The 26742-nt window shown below is 45.9% G+C and overlaps 1 protein-coding gene across 1 annotated transcript in view; it reads right to left on the bottom strand.

The window, feature by feature from the left end:
- The window catches only part of WNT10A (Wnt family member 10A), a 63077-nt gene extending 37199 nt beyond the window's left edge, over positions 1-25878 (bottom strand). The window contains exons 1-2 of the mRNA XM_054971209.1: positions 25039-25878; positions 3512-3774 (exon numbers count right to left, since the gene is read on the bottom strand). Of these exons, the coding sequence (XP_054827184.1) occupies positions 3512-3774; positions 25039-25100 (325 nt within the window). The 5' untranslated portion in view covers positions 25101-25878. The remainder of the gene's footprint in view (positions 1-3511; positions 3775-25038) is intronic.
- Positions 25879-26742: the final 864 nt, after the last annotated feature.

The following is a 26742-nucleotide window of genomic DNA, read 5'->3' as shown; positions in this document are numbered from 1 at the left end:
TGCTTAATCTTTTCTTTTTTCATTATTTCTCCCCTTCAAACTATGCTTCCAATTGGCTTTTCTTTCTGTAGCAAGGAAGTGGTCAAGAATAACCATACAAAATGAGAGATTAAATGAGGAACATGCTTCTATGTTTTGCCCAAATAGACGGTGAAAAAATTAAGGGAGCAAAGCATAAATAGTGACAGAAACCCTTCTTTCCTTCTTCCCACAATATGAAGTGTGTGGCACAGGTCTTTCCCTCCCTCCTTGCGCAATGTGCAGTGCATCAGCTCCCAATGCAGTACACACTGGAAATAATATTGGCTTAGACCCAACCTTATTTTCCAGAAGGCAACAAGGCAGAAGTGTTTGTATTAAATCTTTCATTTCCTCTTTATGCCCACTCTACAATATTGCTTCACATCCATCTTCTCCAAATCTTCTCTTGAATTAGATTTTATTATGAGAACCATCACACTTTGATCAGCTTCATTCAGACTGCTTAGCTGAGCCAGAATGGGAGGAGGCAGCTTTTCTACAACCAACCCTGGAGTCTTTTTGAGAGGCTGTTTTTGCCTCACTTGGTGGCAGAGGAGATGATGAGGCGTAAGAGATCAGGGACTGGTAAGGGGAAGAAAGGCATGAGCTACAAATTATTTAAAGTGAGAAGCATGCATGGCTGAGCTAATGAAAGTGGAAGTGGGAAACAACATGAAAGTTTAAAGAGACCTGTCACTTTGGGTTACCAAGAGCCATGCTTGTACACATGATGAATTCCCAAGGGAGACACAGCAAGATGCAATTCACTACCCCCATGCTCAGAAATAGCATTAATGCAAGTGACACAGGACAACCTTCCCCATCACTGCTGCACATGCACTCCTCAGCCAAGGTCCAAGGGTGCCATGGACGCTCCAAGGGTGCCAGGCTCTATTTTGTCTGATAGGAAACTATTGGACAAAAAGAAAAACTAACAGTTTTAACAGGGGCTGACAGTTTTGTTCCATTGTTCATGGAGACAGGAACTCCAGAAACAGCCAAGTCTGTATGGGTTTGTAGCATCCTGATCTCCTGAAAAAGGGGGAGGGGGCTCTGAAGCTCTCAAGAAGACTGTTGTGTCAGACCTGGGAGGGGTAAAAGAGAAAACAGGCTGGGGCAAACTTGTCAAATTAAAACCACAAACTGCAGGCAAACTGGCTTAAAAGACATTCCTTCTCCCCAAGAAACCATGGGAATTGAGGAGGGCCAGTAGAGAAATATTTTTTAAAAACCCAAACTCCGATTTCCAGAATTCTTTATGGGAAATCATGACAATAGTAATTGCACAGCACTTAAAGCACTACAAATATAGTATTACAGTAATTGTTACAACAGTCCTGTGAAGTAGTCCAGTACTTTATCCCAGTATTGCAGATGAGGAGCCAGCGCTGACAGATGGTGGCTTAACTTAAGATGACCGATAGTGTTTGCACTTAAAATCTGAGCCTGCAACCTTCTGATCATCACTCATTCAGCCACTAGGCACATGTAAAGTTAAGCCAGAACAGTACCACCCTAAATATCTATGTTTTCTTAAGTTTATTTGCAAAGTAGATCATGAACAGAGAGATAGATCTACTTGAGAAGCATAATGCCCTCTCCCTGCACATATTTACCCGGAAGCAAACCCTGATGATGATAATGATGCTTCCTCAATAATTCTTTACAGCGAAATGCGAAGACTACAGACTAATCTCTGTTTTGAATTGCTAGACTTTGGCAGGTATTGCAGGGGGTGCCTTTGATGTTCAAAACCCACAATTTAAGGTCTAGACCCAACACACACCTTTGCTGAATGAGGCACTATGAAAAAAAATCTCCGTTTGGAACAATAATTACAGATTTGTGAACAGTAGCCTCTGTTAATAAGAGACCACAAATGGGATTCAACCCATTGTCCTTCAGAAACAGAGCAAAGATTCTGCATGTAAGAGAAGCCCCAGAAAGATTCCTCCTGATGGCATCCTTTTATTGCATGAGGCAAGGAGCATCATGGAGAGAAACATTCTGACTAATGGACTGTTTCTTAGATGGCTTCCTGGTTATCACTAGAAAAAATGAGTTCTGGATGAGCAACACAAGTTTAACTTGTCAATCAACACAGCTGTAATTTTTTTCCATGCAACCTGTACTATCTCTCAAAATCACATGTGATTACTGGAAATACTGTAACTGTCCAGCACTGTTAACTGAATTGCTTTCACAGTGAACATGGCAAAACTCCTGTAAGTTAAAAAAAAAAGGTGAAGAAGTAACTGGGAATGAAGGGTGTCTTTAGAGGCAACACATTGTGCTGCAACATCAGAGGCTAGCAGCTACGGTTTGCTCCAGTTATGGAAACCACCCTCCACAGCAAAGAAATAACCCCAGCCATTTAAGCTTCAGAAGACAAAAAACGAGAATAAGCTTTCCCCAAAGATTTCTATGCAGTGACTTTGCAAGGAGGCATACTTGTCTGCTAGGTTCAGTAAGCAATTCTGACTATACAGCAAGATGATTGATAAAACCAACAGAACCAGAGAAACAATGGAACAAGGCTCAAACTCTTTGTATCCTATCATCTGCTGCGTCATTCTGCTCTATTTCTCAGACTCACAAGTATAACCTGTAGCAGAGAGTTCCACTAGTTAATAATGCCTTTATGTGGATATTATTTTTCTCAATTAGAGGTGAAAAGTTTCCTTAGGATTTCCCATTTGATAACCCATCTGCAGGTCCTTTCTATCTACTCTCTCCTCTGCGAAGCAATGGTCCCCAAACCCATACTCAAATTGTGTTGCACCTGGGAACAGAGTTAGTGATTGTGTGTTTTGAGGCTGGAGAATCAAAGGGAGAAGCTACTCCACATATTTCTAGGTAGATACATAGGACCACTGCTCCTCAAAACTGACACGAACAGGCTCTTTTGTACTTTTTTCTGGAATAAAGGGACATTGATGGACCCATGATAACTACTGGTGGACCACAAGTCACCTTCTGGATGCTAGGATTTTTACAAAGAATATCAGAATTCATCTAATCTTCATCTAACTAACCTTCATCTTACAAACAAGACAATTCCAGGAGCAACACAGCTTAGCTATGTCTTAACTATTTCAAGATCAGTATGTATTCATTCTCTGTTAATTTAGAATTCATTAGTGTATCACAGTTATTCCATTTTTTTAAGCTGTCTGCACAAGGTTGATGTCAACTTCTGTTCTAATCTCAGTGGTTTTCTTCTGTCTAGAATGACCAACCTTTGGAGGCCTGGAGCGGCAGAGCAAAAGGAGAAGTCTTCATTTCACAATAAAGCACCTGCTGAAGCCGCTGAAGCTTGGGTGTTTAATCATATGCCTGCTTTAAAGACAGTGTCATATTTGTTATGAAATTCCAATCCCAGAATTCATTTATTTCTCCCTCTTTAAAAATAAATAAATAAAACATTCCTGAACATTTTAATCTCCAGGAGCCATTGCAGAGATAGTAGGAAGACGAGAAACTCTCTCACCTCTGCTGAAGATGATGCTTTCATATGGAATCTTGTTCTTGGTCTCCAGGCTAGAGCAGTTCCAGCGCTGGTCCCGGAACTGGTGCTGGCACTCGTGGATGGCAATCTGGATACCTTGAATGGCAGAAGCTGTCACGTCAGGATTCCGCACACAGACTTCCAGTTGCCGCCGTGACAAGCCAGGCAAGGTCAAACACACTGTGTTGGCATTAAGCACTGGTTCCAGTGGCAACTTCAAGCCCAGGATCTCATTCGAGAAACAGCTGGGAGAGGAGACAGAGGATCATTGGGACCATCATCACATTCCTGAAACTGATTTGGTTATAAATACATCCTTCACCACAAGAGAAAGAAAAGCCAACAATCTCAGAGGTTAAGTGACAAGATCTAGGCGTGAGAGGAACTAAATGAGCAACCTGCAGAGCATAGGAAAAGTTTTCTGCAAAAGACAAGCTACTATATTACGGTGGTAAAAGTATTGTTCTGGGATTGAGGAAGCCTGGATCCAAATCCTCACTCTGCCATGGAAGCTTGCTGACTACCTTTGGCCAGGCATACTCTGTCAGCCTTACCTACCTAACAGGGGCCATTTCCACACATCTTAAAAATAGCACCACACTCACAAAACACTAGCGGCTTCTTCGTGCAATTTCTGACGTCACCTTTTCCAAAATGGATGCAGGTAGTTATGATTCTGTTTTTGTGGCACCACAAAAATGGAACTACAATTGCCTGCATCTGTTTTGGAAACGGTGATGTCAGGAATCGCATGAAGAAGCCATCAGTGTTTGGTGAGCGTGGCGCTATTTTTAAGACATGTGGAAACATTGTTGCAAGGTAATATGAGGCAGGTAGAACCACATACACCACTCTGAATTCCTTGACAGAAAGATGAAAACGTTGCACTCTCACTTAACAATTCCTTCTATTTTGTGATTGTTCTTAAACCTGGAGAGTTTGTTCAGCTTGAGACAAAGATTCAGAGATGTGCTTGATTTGCATGTCAAGCCAAACTGCTTCCAAATTGACTGTAAACTTTCCACATTATTTACTTCATTTCTTTAGAACAAGAAATGGGGAAATACCATACTGAGCTATTCTGTCTTCTGTTTACATGGTTTTTTAATTCCATATAAACCATCTCTTAAAGGAAGACTGGACAAATCTATAAATTAGCCAAGGGAACAGACTGGGGAAAAGCCATGGACTGTCGATCCAAGGTCTGTCACGTTTCATGGACCTCAGACCATTCACAGACCTGCCCCAGTTCGTGGACCGGTTCATTGGTCCATGGTCCATCATTTCTGGGGGCCCTAGCACTGCCCCCTTCACACTGAGAGATGCCAAACTCACAGCATGTCTTCAGCAGGCTCTCCTCCAGCCACCCTCCAAGTTTGGCCAAGATTGCATTTTGGATGTCCAAGTTACAGATCCCCAAAACAGCCACCCCCAAGAAACTTCCAGTAGATAGGAGCTGCAAACACCAATTGATTTGCGTTGGCTTGCAACAATTGGCAGAACCCTAGGCTAGCCCAACACCCCACAATCAAATAAGAATTGAGCCTGACTGCAGCTCTGAGACTGGGCTGTGGCACAGCCTAGGCTATCCCACCTCCCCACAAGCAAATAAGAATTGAAAGGCAAAAAAGGAGAAACAAGAATGAGCCCTCTGTTGAGGAAACCCAATAAGCTTGGTCCCACCTGGAGCCTTGCTGCAACACAAGCCCCAAGCCTCCCTCTGGCACAATCCAAAAAAAAAAAACCCTCCAGCAACAAGCAGTTCCTCTGAGCTGGTAACCAGCTGGAAAATGAAACCGCAGCTCCGTGCTGTGTCTTATATACTAAATGCTCACATAGAGAATAATGGGAGCTCTCTGGTTGGCAGCCAGAGCTGCCTATCAAGGTTTTCAGGGTAAGATTGGTATGTTTCAAGGGCAGCAGAAGGTCTGCAGGCAGCTCCTATGCTGCGTAGGGAATTGATCGCTTGGTGCTGGGATGTCTGGTTTCACGGAGCAACAGACCGCTGGACCAGCCAGAGTTCGTCGCATCTGTGAAAAAAGGTGCGTCCCACAAGCTGTTGGCTCATGAACGCCATACCGACTCGGTCTGTGTATAATCTTGGTCTATTTTTCGGTCCATGGACACCCTTACTATAGATAATCCCTAAGAAATATAATTAACTTTGATGTGATACCTCCCCTGAACTAGGGTTGCCAGCTCCATGTTGGAAAATTTCTGGAGATTTGGGGGGTAGAACCTAGACAGGGCAGGATTTGAGGATGGGAGGAACCTCAGCGGGATATAATGCCATGGAGTCCACCCTCCAAAGCAGCCATTTTATCCAGGGGGACTGGCCTGGAGATCAGTTGTAATTCCAGGAGATCTCCAGCCACCACCTGCAGGCTGGCAACCTTTCCAAAATCTGAAGAGACAGAGGGAATGAATATAGAGCTCCCTGTATTTTTCCCCTTGTAAATAGCTGGTACCTAGGACCCCAGTTCAGTGAGGACAGTTAAGCCTTCTCCCACATGCTGTGTGCCAAACCCTAAAACAGTTATTTGCCCTGTTAGAGCAAACATACAGGTCTTGTTATTAACAACTAAAATAAAGGGAACAGGGGAAGTGTGGATTATACTAAAAATATGTATTATGTACATTTCTTGCACTGTATGTCAAGCTTAATACTTACACCTTCTTTCAGATTTCTGCAACCCTAATCCTATTACATCGTTTATTAGATGCCACATCCTATTGATCACACTAACTTACATTATGTAATCCACCTTAAGTCTCAGGAGGAAAAGTGGACTATAAATAACATAAATAAAATATTAAATGTTAAATGTTATAAAAATACTTCTTGATGGTCTCCAGCTCACACAGTTTATGGCACCAGTCTAATTCTTTTTCCATAGAAAGAATGTTTCTTGGCTTCTGCGCTCTACATACTTGTGGATTTCAGCATGTCCGTGCTGTTGAACAGACAGCTTGATTTACTGTCTGGGGCCAGAGAGCAATTACACCATTCTGATAACTAATAACTTTGGTAAACTACCCCACAGAAGATATCCTATTTATCAGCCTTCACCATCTAAATTAGAACAATATATATTATAGCTAGTACTCTATTTTGCAATTGGTTCTCTAAGTACTTTAAGTTGCTTCATTTCCATATTATAAGAATATTTTTGCAGGTCACCCTGAGTATATGAAAGCTCAGGCCAATCCATACACAAGTTTCAAGCAACTGGTTCCTATGTTTGTATTCATTAATGTTCAGAAGCCCCCATGTTAGAAGAAAAAAGCAGCACATCCATTCCAGGTCACTCTGTCTGGATTAACAGGAGCCCTTTACATCTAAACTCATTGCTTCCTATTCTGTCTTCACGTGAGCAAGTTCAGTACACAGATACTGTCAAAAATCAAAAGGAAATGTTGCCAATCCCTCATCCATTTGGTGAACATCAGAAGATTCAGGAATAGACCATAAAATATGGACAATCACCTAACAGAGACCAACCTCATATGGGCTATCCAACAGACACTGCCAAAATTCACTAGTGTTGAACACTGTTAACTGTGATGGTTTGGTCTATATTCTATAGTCCATCCCTGAACTTCCAGACATTCACAAGATCTTTAGAGGTATGACAAATTATCAGCCTTCCTCATGACAGTCCACAATCTTGGCATTTTTGACATTTAAAATAACATTTGTTTAGTAAAATTATGGCACACAGCTCCTAAGACAGCCAACAAAGGGATAAAAACATAATCAGTGAAACAGCAACCAAGAACAATTCAAACAAAACAATCAACAATAGACGATAAAAACTATATATAAGGGGGTAATCAGAAGCAATTATTAGTTTACTCAGAGATATGAGTAAACAAACCCATGTTACAGAAATGTAAACTTAATTCCAGGTGGATGTGTGGAGGGAGTTTCACAACCAAAGTACCATCACCGAAAGACCCTGCCCTTGATAGCTACTTACCTCATGTTTGAAGGAAGGACACATACCAAGAAGGACTTTGTGGAGGATTTTGAAAGGCAGGTTCATGTGTAACATATGCATTCGTACTAGGGTTGCCAGCTCCAAGTTGGGAAATTCCTGGAGATCTGGGGGTTGAAACCTGGAGAAAGTGGGGTTTGGGGAGGGAAAAGACCTTGGCATGGCATAATTCCATAGAGTCCACCCCTCAAAGCAGCCATTTTCTCCAGGTGGACTGATCTCTGTGGCCTGGAGACCAGTTGTAATTCCGGGAGATCTCCAGCCACTACCTGGAGGCTGGCAACACTAATTCATACTCATGCCCTTTATCATAAATCACTCCCTAGTCTTGTATCCACCTGCATGAAGCAATCTGCTTTGCGGTTTGGTTCTGATCTTTATTTATGATTTGTAAAAGGGAGAGGCCCAGTCCATGTATCTAAATATCCACAGCCTTCTGCAACTGCCCCATCCATAAACAGTTCACAGAGTAACCAGTCCAAGTGAGCATAAAGAGAATGAGAGAGACATGCAGGTTAATAGACAAGAAGGCTTTAATTACACAGCAAAGTGCTCCCTTTGGCGGTTTTAAAAACAGGGACTCCGAGCCTCTAATGACTCAATTTGAGGGGAGATGCAGAGGTGGTTGTAACTCACTAAAGACAGTTCTTGATAAAAAGTGGAGGAGGGAAAGCCTGTGTCCTCTTCCTCAGCTGGGTCACAAGTTTCGTATCTACTGATACAAACTCCTGCCTGGGAAATCACCTCTTGTTTTGCACACTGTGTTTGGCTATGTAGCATCTTTTAAGGCAGGCATGAAAAATTTTAACCCAACAAGACAATCACAGACCTTAACCCTGAATGGTGGCCCATGTGAGGCTTGACAAACCTGTTTCTTGCTGCCTTGGATTACAAATAAGAAGATAAAGCAGAAGGCCGGCTATCAGAGCACCATTGCATAGCTGATGCACTACATTCAGGTTGGTAGGTCACAAGTGGTGCCTGTTTCAAAAGGTACTTCCATGTGACCAAAATGACCCTACATGTTTTGCTTAATACATGTGGCAGCTCCCAAAGAGATTTTGCACACGTTTCTAACCATATGGTAAATACACAGCATGGGTTGCACAAGTATGCGACCATTCCAGATTCCTGTGGCATGCTTTCCCACACCCTGCCACCTGATATTCAGGCTGGAGTCACAGTTGCCATCTTCAGCAAAGGCCAGGGCTCCCAGTTGTATTAGGATGGGGAGACTCATCAAAGCTCATCCATACACAGTACTACAGTAAAGGCAAGAACTGCACCAGCCTTGCCTTCTTCTAAATCTAGCAATGAAGGCTGCAATCCTAAGAGCCCTGGAAGTAAAATCCATTTAATAAAAATGTTCTTACTTCAGAGTAGACCTGCCTAGGATTGTATTTCAAATATACCACTACTTGGCTTCAAGAGATTCCTGTGCCTCATCTGTACAGCACTGTAAAATGAGGAACTGCACCTCTCAAACACCTCTTCAGCACAGAAAAGTCACAGGAGCCTACAGGAAATAGCCTCCAACCCCTTAATAGTGCTCCAACCCTTTAATCATTGTACTTGCCTTCTTCTGTACTTTTTCCAGCTCTGCAATATCCTTTTTGAGATACCATGACTAGAAGAGCATACAGGTGTTATTTATCTCTGGGCCATGAAAAGCTTGAGCTGCCTGCTTCTACACATTGAGCCACTCTTAAAGGACCAAGACATTTTTTCCAGGTTGTTGGCAACCCTTCCAGAAACAAAATGGTCTCACTTGTTCTTTGTGCTTTTAGCTTGATGTGCAGAAATCCATACCAGAAGCTTTTTAGGAAATGGTTGTTAAAGACACAAGAGAAATAGGTAGTAACAAGTTAAGAACACTAAAAAAATCCCTACAGGTAAATAATCTCGCTGATAACCTATGCAGTGATCAAGCATTGTTTCCAGGTGACCCTCACAGCTTATAAAAGTGCAATGCAGTGGCAAATTTGTAACATGCCATCTCAACACATCCAGCTAAAGTGTTGACATCAAATCATTAGTAGATACCATGTACACAAGGTCACTCCCATGTTTACCTATTTTGGGAAAGGTACCACCACCTGGTTCTGTATTCACACAATCATTAACATGTATTAGAATCTCCATTTCATCTATGAACATGTGGCAACAGCCTGTTCCAGGCAGATCCAAGCCATTTGGGGTCCGTTTGGGCCCAATTTGAGCCCGAAATGGCCCAGATCCGGCCATTGCCAGGTGGGAGAGTGCTCCCCCATGGTGGAGCAGCCTGTTCTGGGCCAAATCAGACCCCCCCCCCTCCACATAGAGCACAAGAGCGCTCTCAGGGCAGCCACGCCTACATGATGACATCACTTCCCAGAAGTGATGTCATCATGCAGTCCCGGGAACATGCACATGCTGTGCACGCACACATGTATTGAGAGGCATACCATCTCCTCCCAGGAGTTGTCCCGGGTGAGAGTTCCCCCAACTCTTTCTCAAAAAAAAAAAAAAAAAGCCCTGTTCCTTTGTAATCCATGTTCATTATAGCAAACACACACTAGTTTTTCATAAATATTTCACCAATCTGTTGAGGTTGCCACTGGCTTGGAGAAAAATGTCATGTCCCTTTAATAAATGTTTAATGGGGTTATTTTTCTCCGTGCTATGAAAAGCTTTGGCTGTTCCTCCATTAAAATGTCAGGAAATTTTGCTCTAGGCCTGTTGGAGAAACCATCTGTCTTATTAATAAGAATGCCAGTCCCCCACAGGGGGCAGGGATGCTCAACTCCCACCCTCCACCCCCTGCCCCCACTTATCTGGCTGGTGGGGGAACTGTGCCTCCCGGAGCATGCTCCCGGGTGGCATGGCGCACTCCTGCACACTGCAGTGGCCCAAATCTGGCTGGAATCAGGCTGGATTTGGTCAGAATCAAGCCAGATTCAGGCTGGAATCGGGTTGCTGTGGAGCATAGAAGTGCTCCTGTGCTCCACAGCGGTATGATTCAAGCCAATTTGGGCCCAAATCGGGCTGCTGTGGAGTTCAGGAGTGCTCCCGCACTCTGCAGCAGCCAGGTTCGGGCCCAATTTGGCCTGAATTGGGCTGCTGCATAGCATGACAGTTCTCCTGTGCTACACAGTGGCCAGATTTGGGCCGAATCGGGCCCAATTCGGCCCCCTAGGGAGCACGGGAGTGTTCCCAAGGTGGCATGTGATCCATACAATGACATCACTTCCCAGAAGAGGCTGGCTGCCTCTTCTTTCTTAGATGGCACAGGGAAGAGACTGGCAAACAGGCTGTGCTGACTGATTGGAACGTACTCTAGGCAGGTGGGATGAGCTACCATGCCTGAGTACTGGTTCCATATAGTTTCTACATATTTTCCTAATGAGGCATGTGAAAAAATGAACTCACAATTCTCCTTTGGCTCTGGTCTCAGGAAGTTGGAAAAACTGTACAGCCATTTCAAATCTCCACTCACAACAACACCCCATACCCTTACTCCTGGGTGTTACCAGAACTGCTCTTTATTATAATGGGGAATTAGCTATAGCAGTCTGTAACTTAAATTAGCGCGGATCTTAACCTATGTCTACGGAGGTCCCGATCCCAGACACTCAAGTGAAAAAGAGGCAGACTACAAATAGGTTCAAACACGTGTATTTAGTGTGGCGTAAGCCTAAACTTGCACAAGCATACAAAGAACACACAAGATCTAAGAAATACAGAGTAGGAAATACAGAGACGTTCGCATTAGCTGGTTCCCAACGATGGTGGGGAATACTCACTTATCCTGAAGCGAAGCAGAGACACGACAGCGAGGGTGGCCCAATGCCAGCACTGGGACCACAGACGGACAGCAAGGGATTCTGGATAGGATGGCACGAGCACCGAGTGGTCTGGGAGACCAGCTTAAATACCCCAAAACGTACCCTGGGGCTGGTGCTGTACTTGGTGGTTCTCACAGATTAAAACAAAGGTTCTAATGGGCTACTGAATGGCTTGGATGGGCCACTTTGGTAATCAGATTGTGATAAGTGACACCTCAGGAAGAGGGGACAAAAGAGGGAGGGGGAAATCCAAGTGGGCTGAAAGGATGTTCCAGCGGACAGGGCTTGTCCTGATGTCATCAGCTCTGGAATGCGGAGGTTTCTTTGAGATGCATTCTCTAAGTGCTTGGGATGGTCGGCACTTAGTTCCTTCTCCTGGGCGGCTCCTAAGATATGCAGAGCGGGGCGAGGTACTCTCGCTGCGGACGTGGTGTGCCCGCTTCGCCGAAATGGCTTCTCAAAGCAGTCTTCTTCCCTGGGTCTTCTGGGTGCCTGAGAACATGGATGCCGGCTGGGCATAGCTGGGGCTGGATAGCAGGCTGCCCGGTAGCGAGGGCAAGCTCGGCGACCGGCCCGCGGGAGGCTCCAGGCGGGAACTGACCAGGGAGCGCCTAGCCAGGCTCACTGGAGGTTTCCCCGGCAGGCGCCCGGCTGCTAGCAGCGGCTTGGGCCCATATGAGGCAGGCTTCCATGGAGGCAGGGGGAACAACACTTTAAAACACAGTCCAAGGCAGGGAACAGGCACGGTCCGTGGCAGATGGCAACGCAGGCACGGGGCACACTTGTAACACAGTTCAAACACACACTGGGAAATCCAGATACAGGTCAGGGCAGGGTTGCCCAGAAAAAGAGTCCTTTGTGCAGTTATCCAAACATGGGGTCAGTAAACTACACAGTCTATTGCAGCAGCAGGGTAATTAAACAGCAGGCAGGAAACTGACACGTGTACCAGAACACACACGTGCAGGGCAGTCTTTGTGTAGCAGCAAAACAGCAATGCAGGAAACTTTAACACAGTTCATGGCAGGCCTTAAAGCAAGAGAGGGGGCCTACTTGGCAACATGGGGGTACCAAACTTCCTCTGGGAAGTAACTATCACCACCAAAAAAAATCTGAAAGTATCTCCTGCCAGAAATATTTACACATCTAGCACTTGGTATCTGCATTGCCTCCTCGAGGTTCCACCTACTTGTTGCATCTCCTGCTGTGCTTGTATAAGCTATAAAGGGGATGATCAATTGCACCTTCACAGCTTTGAGCTATCACACTCAAGAGGTGATGAGCTCACCAACTGCCCCTTCCTTAACCGCTCTTTGGATAGCAGGACCGAATAAGTATGGTCTGCTTACAGAGATCAAGCATTCAAAATATAAGAAAGTTTAATAAACATCAATAAAATAAGTATACATTGTCTATTCAAACTCCAGGCTGAGCAAAAATATAAAGAAAAGGTGAAAACACCCATTCATCTAAACTCTACATTGTATACATATCCTAAACAATGGTTAAGTATGAAAGACTAGTGGTTCTTGAAGCTGCAGCGATTTAAAAGTCCATCAATACCTTTGTTCTCAGGCTTGGGACTTCTCCCCATTGTTCCTCAACATGTGGTCAAGATGAAGTCCCCAGGTAAATACTTAGTCCTTCGTGGCTTGAGCCTCCCTAACCAAAAGTAAAAAATAAGACCTTCCTTCTTATGGCCTGAGAAGTTACAATTAGAGGTGGGCACGATCCAAAAAAAAATACCAATCAAGCTGTTCATGGATCCGCGCTGGCGACGACCCCAGATCACTGATCCACACCGAACAAGTCCCGTTTCCGATCGGGGAGACCAAAGCGGAGGGGCGCCTCCCCCACACACACTTAGAGCAGAGGGGGGGAGTTTTTAACCCGGCGATGAGCTGCCTCCCCTCAGGGAGGGGACGTTTTCACACACACACACACACACACACACACACACACACACACACACACACACTTAGAGCAGAGGGGGGGAGTTTTTAACCCGGCGACGAGCCGCCTCCCCTCAGGGAGAGGACGTTTTCACACACACGCGCGCGCGCACACACACACACTTAGAGCAGGGGGGGGAGTTTTTAACCCGGCGACAAGCCGCCTCCCCTCAGGGAGGGGACGTTTTCACACACACACACACACACACACGCACACGCACACACACACACTTAGAGCAGAGGGGGGGGAGTTTTTAACCCGGCGACGAGCCGCCTCCCCTCAGGGAGAGGACGTTTTCACACGCGCACGCGCGCGCGCGCGCACACACACTTAGAGCAGGGGGGGAGTTTTTAACTCGTCCTTGCCTCTCCAAATAGAGAGAGAGAGACACCCCGTCAACATGTTTCAGCCAGCTTTAAAAAAAAAGCAGGGATAGAATCCTCCATTCCTCCCCACCCATTTTTAAAAGCAAGCAGCCAGTCTTCCAAAAGCATATTTTAAACAGGAAGAAAGTAAAACCAGGATCCACACGGATCCTCATGGATCCTATGGTTTTTTAAATAGGAAAAACACAAATGAAACATCAAATCACATATCACAGCCAGGTCCACAGACTGAAATATAAAAAACACAGATCCAAAAATATTTGGCACTGCCACGGTGAAAAAACATGAATCTGAGACACGGATCCTCATGAATTCATGATTTTTACATTGAAACAAAACAAAAAGGCTGTCATATTTTAGATCTTTTGGTCCTGTTTGTGGCATTGGACATGATCTGGGACAGTATACTAGATTTTGGGTGGCCCCATGTAAAAATCAAGAGGATCCATGAGGATCCGTGCTTTTGAACCATGTTTTTGCACTGTCGCACTGCCACAAAGCTGTGGATGAATGATTTTTTTGGTCCCATTTGTGGATATGGACATGATCTGGTTTTGTATGGTGGATTTGGGGTGGCCCCATGTAAAAATTACGAGGATCCATCAGGATCCATGCTTTTAGACCATGTTTTTGCACTGTGGGAGTGCCACGAAGCAGTGGATAACTGATTTTTTTTGCCCCTTTTGTGGCAATGGACATGATCTGGGATTGTATGGTGGATTTTGGGTGTTCCCATGTAAAAACCTAGAGGATCCATGCAGATTCGTGCTTTTGAACCGTATTTTTGCGCCGTGGTGGTTCCACGAAGTAGTGGATGGCTGAATTTTTTGGTCCCATTTCTGGCAACAGACATGGTCTGTGATTGTGTGGTGGATTTTGGGTGGCCCCACTTAAAAATCAAGAGGATCCATACGGATCCGTGCTTTTTTAGCATGTTTTTGTGCCGTGGCAGTGCCACGGATTAGTGGATGCATGATTGTTTTGTTGCTGTCTGTAGACCTGTAGACTAGGACATGATCTATAATATGACAGCCTTTTTGTTTTGTTTTGTTTCAATATAAAAATCATATGAATTCATGAGGATCCGTTTAAAAGCATCTGGATCCAGCTTTTACACACTCCCTTTTAAACACACACACAGAGCCATGAATGAGGTTTTCCCACAAAATACAGTGTTTTAAAAGCAGGTTAAAAACAGAGAGTGATGGACAGAAAAACAGCCATTCCTCCTACAAAGCCCTGTTTTTTAAAAAAACAAAAAACATTTGAAGTGCCCATGGCTACAGAACACCCCCTTCCCCCTCCCTCCCCTCTCTTCTCCCAAATGGTGATGCGTTGCTGGCTGCTCCGTGGTTGGAAGGAAGCCCTGCTGATCAAGGAAAGCTGGGCTTCCATTCGCGTTTCCAGGGCGACAGAAGGAATGCAAACACAGCTCAGGTATTCCCCTGGCTCCATTGCCCCGGGAATAGATTACTGGCGCCTGAGTGTCTGCAATCCCGAACAGAAACCAATCGATCCGATCAAGCCCCGAACAAGCAAATCTCCGACTGCTGGATCGGTTGCCATGGACAGCACCGATTAGCTGAGTCCCAATGGCGTGAACGCCATTATCGGGGGTTTTTTCAAATCGTAATGCTGATCGTGCCCATCTCTAGTTACAATCTCCCCTTTGAGAGTTCACTTCCTCTGTGGTCAGTCCTGGTCTTCCTGCCTCAAGAGAAAAAAATTACTGTCTAGCCATTTTGCTGTCCCAGTCTATGTCCTCTTGGTATGACATTCCAGGAAATTGTGAGATGTTCAACCTTTTGTTCTTCATCATGTCTTCTGTGCAGGCATACATGGGAACTGTGCGTAAGCAGACCAGCCACAGATGTTCCACAGCTCCTAAAGGTGTGAGACGCCTTGCCTTTTCATGCACTTTTCCTCCAGGAGTAGTTATAAAAGGTGGAGCAAGTGGCTCCCACCCTCAGTTCTTCTTTAACAGGATTCAAGCTTCCTGTTTACTCACCCTCCTGCTGATTCTATTGTCACCAAAACCTTCCAAGGTTAGGGCCTTCAAAAAAGCACAGGCCATTCAGCTCCAATCAATAAGGAGGGCAAGAAACTAGACATAACGGACAGAAAGGTTTATGCTTCCGCAGCCTTAACTTTTAAAATTGGTAATTATGAGGCCATCATGGCCCACCATCAGCTTTTCTTATGGGAAAAGACTGGCCCATATTTAAGTCTGATTCCAGATGATAAACAAAGGCTTGCAAAACTTCTGCAAGGAGAAGCTTTAAGGCTCTCCAAACAACAGATTAATATGGCCAGACATACTGGGGACTTCTCTTCCAGAGCAATGGCCTCTTCAATTGTGTTGCATAGGCATGCATGGCTCAGGACCACAGCACTTGCCTTTCACCATAGGATGAGGCTAGAAGATCTTCCCTTTGAAGGGACTGACCTTTTTCATCCACCATGTATAAGGCTCTCAAAAAAGATCAAAGATGATAAGGTGACAGCTTGGTCTTTAGGAATTACATCCATTTACCCAAATTGTTGCAGACCGGGCCTGAATGCTGGCCCAAGTGGCATGGTCAAAGTCCATACCAAGGTCAGAATACAGAGTCACAAGCCAAGGGTGAGTCCAAAAAGCAGAGTCTGGAGGTCTGAGGTCAGTTACTGGCAAGTTCAAGGGTTACACGCAGGCAGAGTCAGAGCACAGTCCGAAGGTCAAAGGAACAAGGCAAGGTTCAAGGAAGTGGCCACAGCGAGAACAGGAATCCATGTGTTGCTTCCATGCCAAACAGTTCCCTTTGGCTGTTTTTTATAACCATGTGCTGCTTGTAGCCAGCTGCTTGGGAGTTATCCTGATGCTACTCATTGTCACTATCCCCAAGCAGCTTGTGTCAGCCCAGGAGGTTAGCACTGCACCATTTTTCCTGCAGCTCCATGCATTGCCTTTGTCTGAGGCGCTCTTTGGGTGTGGTGACTCTGGAGAGTTAGAAGCCCCTGAGCCCCATGACACAAATCCCTTTAGACAAAATTTTCCCCCCAAGGCCATATATAACTTATAATACAAATGCAATTGATTCCATCTCCAACCAATGCATACATTGCCCAGAGTCTCTCAACAGCTCTCTTCCTCGGCCTGTGTTCAACCTCAGAGTAAGTATTTCTGAGCTAAGTCAAAAGACCATTCCTGATCTTCAAGGGATCACTCTGGGTCTAATAGGGCTTTCGATGTCAAGATGTCTGGTGCCATGTCTGTCAACCACTCATTTCTTCTACAGGCCTGGGTGTCGATCACTCAGGAGGGTTGTCCGTAATTGAACAAAGTTATTGCCTAGAGTTCAAGGCAACTCTGCCCAAAATTCCCCCTCTGCTCAACCCTTCACCTTCTCCCATCTTGCTTTTAGCAGTCATTGATGCAGAAACAGGCCATAGAACCGGTTCCATCTGGTTGCACTCATGGGGTGTTTTCCTGCTATTTTATTTTGGACAAAAAGTCCGGCGGCTTCTGCCCCATCTTAGACTTTCATTCTCTGAATGAGTTTATAATTTCCATAAGGTTTTGAATGTTGTCATTAAGAGATGTTTTATCCCTGTTACAAATTCCAGTTTGGTTCATTATTGTCAATTTAAAAGACACATATTTTAATGTTCCAATAAATGTTCACTACAGAGAGTTCCTTTGTTTTCAATGTGATTCTGAAGAATACCCATACAAGGTTCCTCCTTTCAGTCTCTCCTCTGCCCCTCATATTTTTACAAAGGTTATGGCAGAAGTGGTGAGCCACCTCAGAGAACAGGAATGTGCCATTTCCCCCACTCTCAATGACTGGCTTTTAGTGGGCCAGACCAGAAAGTCCCTGTCACAGCTCACGTCTCTGGTTCTTGCAGTCCTCCACCAGCTGGATCTGATGATCAATGTGGAGAAGTCATCTCTGGTTCCCTGTCAGAAAATGATATTTGTGGGGGCAGTCTGAGGCTCCTCAATAGCCCTTGCCTTACCTACCCCAGAAAGGATAGGGAAATTTTTCTTCACTCTGAACAAGGTCCTTTCATACAGGCACCAATGTGCAAAACCAGTTCAAAGACTGTTAGGTTTTATGGCCTCTCTGACTCTGATAGTTTTGTTTGCCAGGCTGAGGCTTCATCCCTTGCCGAACTGGTTTGTCAGAGTGCTCCATCCGCACAGGCAGAACCCATATAAGCAGTTCTTGGTTCCAAGGCTCATCCACAGGCGTCTAAATTGGTGGAACAATACACAAAAACTATTCGTAGGGACCCCCTTTGGCTCCTTCTCAGTTCATATCCTGATTTGCACAGATGCCCCTTTGTCAGAATGAGGGAGCATGTTCTGGGACAACCTAAGTGAAGGGAATTATCTATGCACATCAACCTGCTAGAGCTCAGGCAATAAGATATGTTCTGAAGGCTCTGGTTTGCCTAGTAGAAGACAAGAATGTTCAGATATGCCCGTACAATATGACTACCATGCATTACTTGAACAGACAGGGGCACAACCTCTCTGGCTCTCTCCCAGGAATCCTCACTGATATGGGATCTCTCTCTCTCTCTCTCTCTCTCTCTCTCTCTCTCTCTCTCTCTCTCTCTCTCTGTCATACATATAGCAGGCAAGGACAATGTTCTGGCAGATGCACTAAGTCACTCCAAAGCCCAGAATTACAAATGGTCCATCCACATGGACTTCCTTCAACCTGTCTTTACAATGTGGAGATATCCCACCATAGATCTGTTTGCCACAGACCTCGACAAGAGATGGGCTCAATATTGCTCCTGGGCAGGAAAGGGGAAGTCCTCTCTCAAAGACACTTTTTAGATCCCATAGTCGAGCACCCTCCTATGTGTACTTCTCCCTCTTCCTCTTATGACGCTAATGCTCGGCAAGATGATGAGAGAAGGTTCCTCAGCAATTGTAATAGCCCCTTACTGGCTGGGGCAAGCCTGGTTTTCCACTCTATTTCAAATGGCACAGGGCAGATTTTACCACTTCCCCCAATGCCACGCCTGCTACAGGGCAATGTGGTTCTCCACCATGACCTGGGCACCCTAAAACTGACAGCCCCCCTGGACTGAGTTTCTCCTCCCCACTCCAGAAGGTCCTGTTGGAAGCCAGGAAACCTTTCACTAGGAAAACATACCTTACCAAATGGAAAAAGTTTGCCCTTTGGGCCACAGGCAACAATTTGAACCTGGTCTCATTCTCAATAGCATCTGTTTTGCACTATTTGGTCCAGTTAAAGGATCACGGTTTGGCTAATTCCTCCATTAAAGTCCAACTAGCAGCCATTTCAGCCTACCATGACAACATAAATGGGAAATCTCTCTTTGCCCAGCCACAATGCAGGTCCTTCCTCAGAGGCTTGGCAAATCTATATCCTCCAGCATCCAGATTGATTCCCCAGTCTCTCCTTGGTGCTCACCTCTATCATGCATAAAACTTTTGAATTCATAGCTACCTACTTGCTTAAGTTTTTGACAGCTAAAACTGCCTTTTTTGGTGGCTATAAACTTGGCAAGGAGGGTGAGTGATTTGCAAGCCTCCTTTCATTAAGATGTTTGCAGATAAGCTCGTCCTCTGTTCAAGCTTTCCTTTTCTGCCAAAGGTTATCTCCGCTTTTCTTTTAAACCAAAACATTGTCTTACTGGTATTTTTCCCTACTCCCACAACTGACACAGAGAGACTTCTGCGCATGCGTGACGTTAAACGTGCTTTGTGTTTTCACTTGGACAGGACAGCTCCTTTCTGGAAGGATCCCAATCTCTATATCACTTAAAGGACACAAAAAGTTCTGCATGTCACCGCACAGACCATTTCAAATTGGATATATGCCTGCACAAAAGAACACTCGATGAACAACAGTTACAGGTAAGAGCAACCCTGTTTTCTTCCTTGGCCAGAGTCATTTTCATAACTAAGACCTGGAAGAGAGGTGAGTCATCTCCTGTAGTTTTCCTTTTGCTAGTCTTTTACCAGCACTGTAGCCTCTGGAGCATGTGTAGAGTGTAGGGATGCCAGCCTCCAGGTGATCTCCAGTAGCTGGTGATCTCCCAGAACTACACCTGATCTCCAGGCAACAGAGACCAGTTCCCCTGGAGAAAATGGCTACTCTGAAGGGTGACCTCTATGGCGTTATGCCCCACTGAGGCCTCTCCCCTCCCCAAACCTCAGCCTCTCAAAGCTCCACCACCAAAATCTCCAGGAATTTCCCAATCTAGATCTGGCAAGCCTAGTAGAGGGTAGCCCCAATTAATGTAAATTGAGGTGGATTCTGAGGTGGAAGACATTTTTGCATAGGGCAAAAAGCAGTTGGGTAGAATTGCACTGGGGAAAGGGTTCAAGAAAAGGTTAAATTCACCTCACCCTGTGTGTAGCCCCAATTCTAATCAGGCCATCCCAACGCCTTTTTTATTTTTAAAAATGCAAAAGATACAATCAAGAATCTCTGTGGTCTAATTTGTCCTAAAGAATATCTGAATTCTTATTTATTTAAATATTTATATTCCACTTTTCTCCCCCAAACGTTCTCCATTTTATCCTCACAGCAACAACTCTGTGATGTAGGTTAGGCTGAGAGAGAGTGAGTAGCCCAAGGACACCCAGTAAGCTTTCATGGCAGAGCGGGCATTCCAAACTCAGTTTCCCAGATCTTTGTCTGCCACAGTTTTCTTATTTCATTGTGGAGAAGCAAGAGCCTATGACCTTATAGAAGTTAACATGAGGCTTTTTCACTTAAGCCTATTTCGCAGGCAACTCTTCTGCGCTATCTCAATCCAGCCAGGAACTGCTGGTCTTTCCCACCCACTGCCACCCTCCCATCCAACAACACCCGTATGACTCCCTCAGGGCCATCATTCCTTACCTCACAGAAGCTAGCTTTCCTTAATCCCCCCTTCCATCTTCTCGCTCCTCACACACACACACACACACACACACACACACACACGCTACAATACACCTCTTTGCTGCCCAGACCTAAAAGAATAAGGAAGGGGAGGTCCCAGCAAACACACCCACAGAATATGGGGAGAGGAATAACGGAAGGGTCCGGAAAGTAAAATCATGTCTGTTCTTTAGATATGATTGTCCTGTGTCACTCCGCCCCCCCCCCTCCTTCATAGCACTAAATGAGTTGAAACAAGATTTCACAGTGAAAGGCCCGCAGGTCACAGGCTGTGGTTGCTGCTACTTTAATTAATACAGGTTCTAACAGTAATAAATTATATGGGGGGGGCAGGGGGAGAAACAGAACTAACACAGAAACAGAAGCTATTAAAAACAAAACAAAATGGGAAAAGGGAAAGAAGTGATATTATTAACCCTTCCCTGGACAGCATAGTGGAGAAAGATGAAGTCCAAAGAGAGATGAGACAAAAGAGGGTTCTCTCATTTCCTCAGGTGACCTCTACCCAAGCTGGTAGCACCGCATCTCCCAGATTCAAGATGAACAGGAAAATTATTGCATAATCAGAAAATAGTCCAGGTCTGCCAACAGCCCTCGAGAAAAAATGTCCTGTACCTTTAATAGAGGCATATTATGTGGAAATGGGCACCTGAAGATCTTCATGTTATGGACTAAAATAACATCCTATTAAACTTCTAAAAGGATAGGATTTTTTTCTCCAACCCTTTGACAACCCTAAAATAGTCAATGCTTCTCTGAGACCATATAGACTGATCTCCTATATACACAAAAGCGTGTGTTTTTTCTCTAAATACTTTCTCAAGTCCTTGAAGGAAGTTCCTCTCCACCCCACTCCAAAATATAGCTAGACAGCCATATTGGTCTGTAGTATTTAAGGTTCTATTGGACCTGAATCTTGCATAGCTAGGCTTGCAATGCTTGTAAACTCCAAGCCTAATCATTGTTGCTGGCCCACAGAATTTAATGGCAAGCAGGGACGCCAACCATTTTCTGCCTTCAGAAGTCACGTGTCAAGCAGAAATTCAGCACGGGAAGTTTTTTTTCCCCCATCACAGCAGTTCCATATTGAACAACCACCCCCTGCTGGAGTCTCATCTCCAAAAAGCTGTCTGGACAAATTTATTCTTATTTATTATACTTCTAATCTGCTCTCCCCACGAAAGGGGTTAAGAGCAGAACACAACGCATATAAAATACATAAACATGTTAATTTTAAACCAGATTAAAATGTCAATAAATACAACAATATAATTTCTAAAAGACAGCAGCACACATACTGCATGACCCAAACAGCAATCCATGGGGCCAGATGGCCAACTACTAGATGTTAACAGAACATGGGGTAACACCCCCCCCCACTACCACCATGGCAGGAGGCCGATTTCACAGCCTACCCGCCTCAACCACCATATGCCTGGTGGAACATCTGTTTTATAAGCCTGGTGGAAAGATAACAATTCCTACTGGGCCTGGGCCTCTACAGAATTCCACCTGGCAGGAGCCAGGATTGAGAAGGCCTTGGTGTTGGTTGAGGCAAACTGGACCTCTTTGGGGCCAGGGACCACCAAGAGATGTTTGTCCGTTGAAGAGAGTATCCTCTGGGGAACATAGGGCGAGAGGCAGCCCCGCAGATATGATCACCAGCCTTTCTCCCCAGCGGAGACCCACAGTTCTCCCCTCCTCTATTTTATCCTCACAATAACAACCCTGTGTGGTATGTTAGGCTGAGAATTTGTGAATGGTCCAGGGTCACCCAGTGAGCTTCCATGGCAGAGTGGGGATCTGAACCTGAGTCTTCCAGATCCTAGTCTGACATTAATCATTACACCATGTAGGTTCTCAGATTGATTTCCCAGTGCTTTAGATTAAACACCGCCATCCGTTAAGTCTAAAAGAGTGCTAAATTAATCTTAGAATACCTGAGTGCTATTTCAGGAGTCTATACTGGGTAGGCTTTGAGACATCATTGAAGTTCCTCCAGTAAGGTGGTAGCTAAACACAGGGATAGGCTAAAAGACTAAGGAGCCTGATCTATTCATCTTTCCTGTATCCCCCCCATTCCCCACAACAGTCTGTATCCTGCAAATCCCCACTTATAACTGGTCTTAGATAGGAAAGCCTGAGAATTATGAGGAATGAATCTCTTTCCTGAGCAACCTTCTGGGCCTGTAAAGGTCAGTCACCCACTAATAACTGATGTCCAATTTGTAACTTGAGTCTTTGAACTGCAGTTTTGAGGTGATGAGTCCCCAGAGAAAGCTCCGATATCACAGCCTAGAAATTTGGGATCTATTGCTAGACTTTCTGTCTTAAGAGCTAGCTTGATCTCCCACTCCCTGTAGCACAGGTGGCTGTATGGAGTACAGAGGCTGACAGGAAGCAGCCACTTCCCCCCAAACACTTCTCCCCACCCTGAACTTCTAAGCCCTTGCACCCACATCCAGGAGCTAGAGAGAGAGTTATTTTGCATATTTACCAAAAGGGAAGAGACTGGCCTAAGGTCCACAGAAATCATTGCTAGAGTCCATGGCACAGCCACAGCTCCCTCTGAGCCCCAAAGCAACCAAGCCCCCCCCCCCCGCTTAAAAGGGAGGTGTGCCTGCTCTTTGGCACAGAGCAGGCTCTAGCCCTCAAGGAAGGGACCAGCCCTCCAAAGAAAATGATTAAGACATTGTATATCTTTCATAACAGTGCAGGGTTTCTTCCTAATGAGAGCACTCTGCATGCTGTGGCGCAGGCCTTTCATCCAAGCATCCCCAAGCCTTTTCCCGGCTTGATTGCCAATTGGTTCGTTAATGCATTTATCCTCTGCCTTATTTTTTAAAAAACACAATGTTTCGAATCCACTCAGTCCTTGAGCAACATAAACACCTTTTTTCCCCTTCTTGAACATCATGAGTCACAAAAGAGAAAAAAGTAATTTCAAACTTCAAACTGGTACAAAAAGTGAGCAGGACTCAGCAGGGAACACCATAACCCCATTCCTTTCCCTTCAACAGAAAAACAATCATCACCAAGCCTCAGTGCTCTATCACTCTCTTTCCTCTTATTCAGAACAGAAACAGGTTAATTGCTTCTTCATTCAAAATCTTCCCCCTTTTCTATGAATGGATCTTCAGTGCCAGGGAGGGGAAAGGAAACAGCAAGCACCAGTAAACTGATTTGATTCCTACATTTTTAGTTCAAATGTTATAAACATGAGCTTTATGTACTTAACCACCCCTTCCATTTAGGATACTGGTCCCAAGTCCACCCAGTGAATTTCAGAGATGACTGGGGAATCTGAACAAAACCTATGATTAAATAAGAGGACTGAGGTCCCGTGGCCCCTTCATACAGAAATATTAGACCAACTTCTATCTTGGGATGTCTGGGATTGAAGGAGAATCCTCCGTACCAAAACAAATTACCTAACCAAAAGAAATAAGGTCCTAACAGTATACAAGCTATGAAAATCCAAAATAGGACCAAGTGATATGGGCCACAGCAGAAGCCCTACAAAGAACCTTGCCCTACAAAGGTTTAAGTTCAGTAAAACTAATTATGTGGAATACCAGGATGCTCACTTACTCCTGCACACCAGAAGGACCCTATTCTGGAGAAAGAGCAAGGCCTCCTCTGACAAAGCAAGCAACAGATCTCTGAGTCACTCAAGTGAATGAACTCAGTGGCCAAAGTTGTCCTAGAAGAGCAACCCATTTTCTCCTAGCCACTTTGAGTTTTCTGTCCCAGTTCCAGTGAACATCAACCTTATGCAAAGGACTGACGCCAGTAGAGCTGCTCTGTGTATTGAGAGTTATGCATCCTAAAATCAGCCCCCAGCTCTGAGACATTGTGTTGGGAGCAAAAATGTCACCGACTGCCTCATCTCTTAGTTTCTAATTCCTGTTTTAGGATAAGAGAATCAAGCTCCTAACTCTGGATTTTCACTGACACACTCATGGACGCTCTTCTCCAAGTGTTTTTTTTTAAAATATCAAAGCAAATACCCCATGGCGAGAATTTAACTATTAAGGATGGGGTGAGAGAATCGGTTTGTTGAGGGAGATGACAACTTGGATTATAATGTGCTGGGGGAAGGGAGGGGGGAGATATAATCCTAATGACTAGAACTGCTTGTAAACCAGAGACAAAACTGCTTGGCCACTGCATTCCTGGGAGAGTTGTAATTATAGAAACAGCTCCCAAGTGACATCTCCTTCATGCCCTTGAGGGCTCTCAGGAGCTGCATTAGGAGGGGGTATGTAATTAATCTCCCCTTTGTACGGTATGTATAGTGGGGTACGGAAGAGAGGTTGGTCACTTCTGGTTGGGTGATAAAGGCCTTTCCAAGTGCAGGCACTGAAAGCGAGGAGTGGGAAGACGGGGTTCTGGGAAAGACTTTCTGAACGGGAGCGGGGTGCAGAGTCTTACCTTGGGCACCAGAGACTGAGGAGAAGCAGAGAACAGAGCCAGAGAAGCCGGGTCTGTCCCATCGCGGCTGCTGGAAGTTTATTCTTCCCCAGCTGGTTGCGCTTGTTTAAGTGCTCGGTTGCTGGGGACTGGGTGGGCTGCGTCTTCTTCGCTGCCGCGGGGCTGCTGCTTCGCTCCCTATGCGGGCATTTCTCCCTGCTTCCTTAGGATCTCATCGCTCGCCTTGCATTGGAGAGGTGCGAGGGGCTTCTCCTCTTGTTTGACAGCCCTCTCCAAAGACCTGCAAGCCCAAACTGCGGCGAGCATCTGGGGCCTGCGCTCCCGCCCGCCTTCACCAGAGCAGTTGTCTTTCGGAAAGGCGTCGAGGGTTCGTGGGCGCAAGTAGAGCTGGGCTCCAAGGATCTCCTCGGAGCTCCATGCGGACAGGTCCTTCTCCTCCGCCCCCCATCGGAGCGCGCCGGGCGCGGGGCGGAGGGAAGAAGGGGAGGGAGGGAGGCTGGCTGGCAAAGATCCCCCTCCCTCTGCACACACCCTCTTTCTCGTGCAACTTTGGAACCCCTCGCTGGGCTAGTCGAAATTGCCGGGGCTCTGGCGAGGCTGGGCGCTCTCTTGCCGTGAAGGGGGGATCAGTCTCTCCGCGGCAGGCACGTGCGGCCCCGGCGGCGCGCCTCGCCACACATCGCCAGCCACCCCACGCGGGGCAGCCGACGAGCCAGGCGCGAGGACTGGAAGCGAGCGCACGAGGCTGCTCAGGCAGCGGCGGGCGACGACGACGACGGCGCCTAGCTCGGCTGGGACAGGACGGGGACGAAGCAGCAGCAGCAGAAATCCCCTCTCCACGCGCAGCAAACAACCGCCCAGCCAGCGCCCCAAGCCCGAGTCCCGACACGCCCGTGCAGGAGCCCTCGGGCAGGCAGGCGGGGAAAGGACGGGCCGGGAAGCGTGTGCCAACCGCACACCCTGAGACACACATACACATACGCGCACACACAGCCACGCACAGCCGCCCCATAACGCAATCCTGCCGGGCCCCGCGACCCGAGACGCGCTCGTCCCTACGCCATCCCCAAGTGCGAAACCGTGCACACGCGTGCACAGTACAAAAGTCAGACACGTGCTTTGTAGGACACGTGGATACCCAGATATACAGCACGGCTATGAAAGCTTATGCTCTGCACGTGTTGCCATTCAAGCACGCAGCCTCTGCTCTTTAATCTATTGCACGGACAGGGACTGGGGTATCTAAACTGACGGGGGAGAGCTTGTTGGAGGGAGGATACTTCTGCGCAAACCGATCAGATGCCTGTGGCTGCCTGTTATGAAGCTTGGCCTATTCCGGAGGTACGTTTCTATTTATCTTGACCGGATCCATTTTCGCTCCTGTAATGGAGGAGCTGCCTTCGAAATGAACACTCTTTTCCATCTAGGTAATGAAATCTGGCAAGTCCGTGTAACGGATTTGTTTCTACAACCAGTGCCTATTCAAAACATCCTCTGATACATATCGCCCTATTCATATTCATTACATCCAGGGGTCATTTCGTAGAAAAAGGGCTGGAGGAACTCATTAGCATAACTCATTAGAATATGCCACGCCCCTTGACAGCACCAAAAGTGTGTCATTAGCATAACTGAATTGCATATGCCGCACCCCCTGGCATCACCTATCCTGGCTGTTTTGGACCCAATCCTGGCCATTCAGGG

Source organism: Eublepharis macularius, chromosome 2, assembly GCF_028583425.1.
Source record: "Eublepharis macularius isolate TG4126 chromosome 2, MPM_Emac_v1.0, whole genome shotgun sequence".
In the NCBI taxonomy this organism is placed as follows: domain Eukaryota; kingdom Metazoa; phylum Chordata; class Lepidosauria; order Squamata; family Eublepharidae; genus Eublepharis; species Eublepharis macularius.
This window is presented reverse-complemented; position numbering and strand designations above follow the sequence as displayed.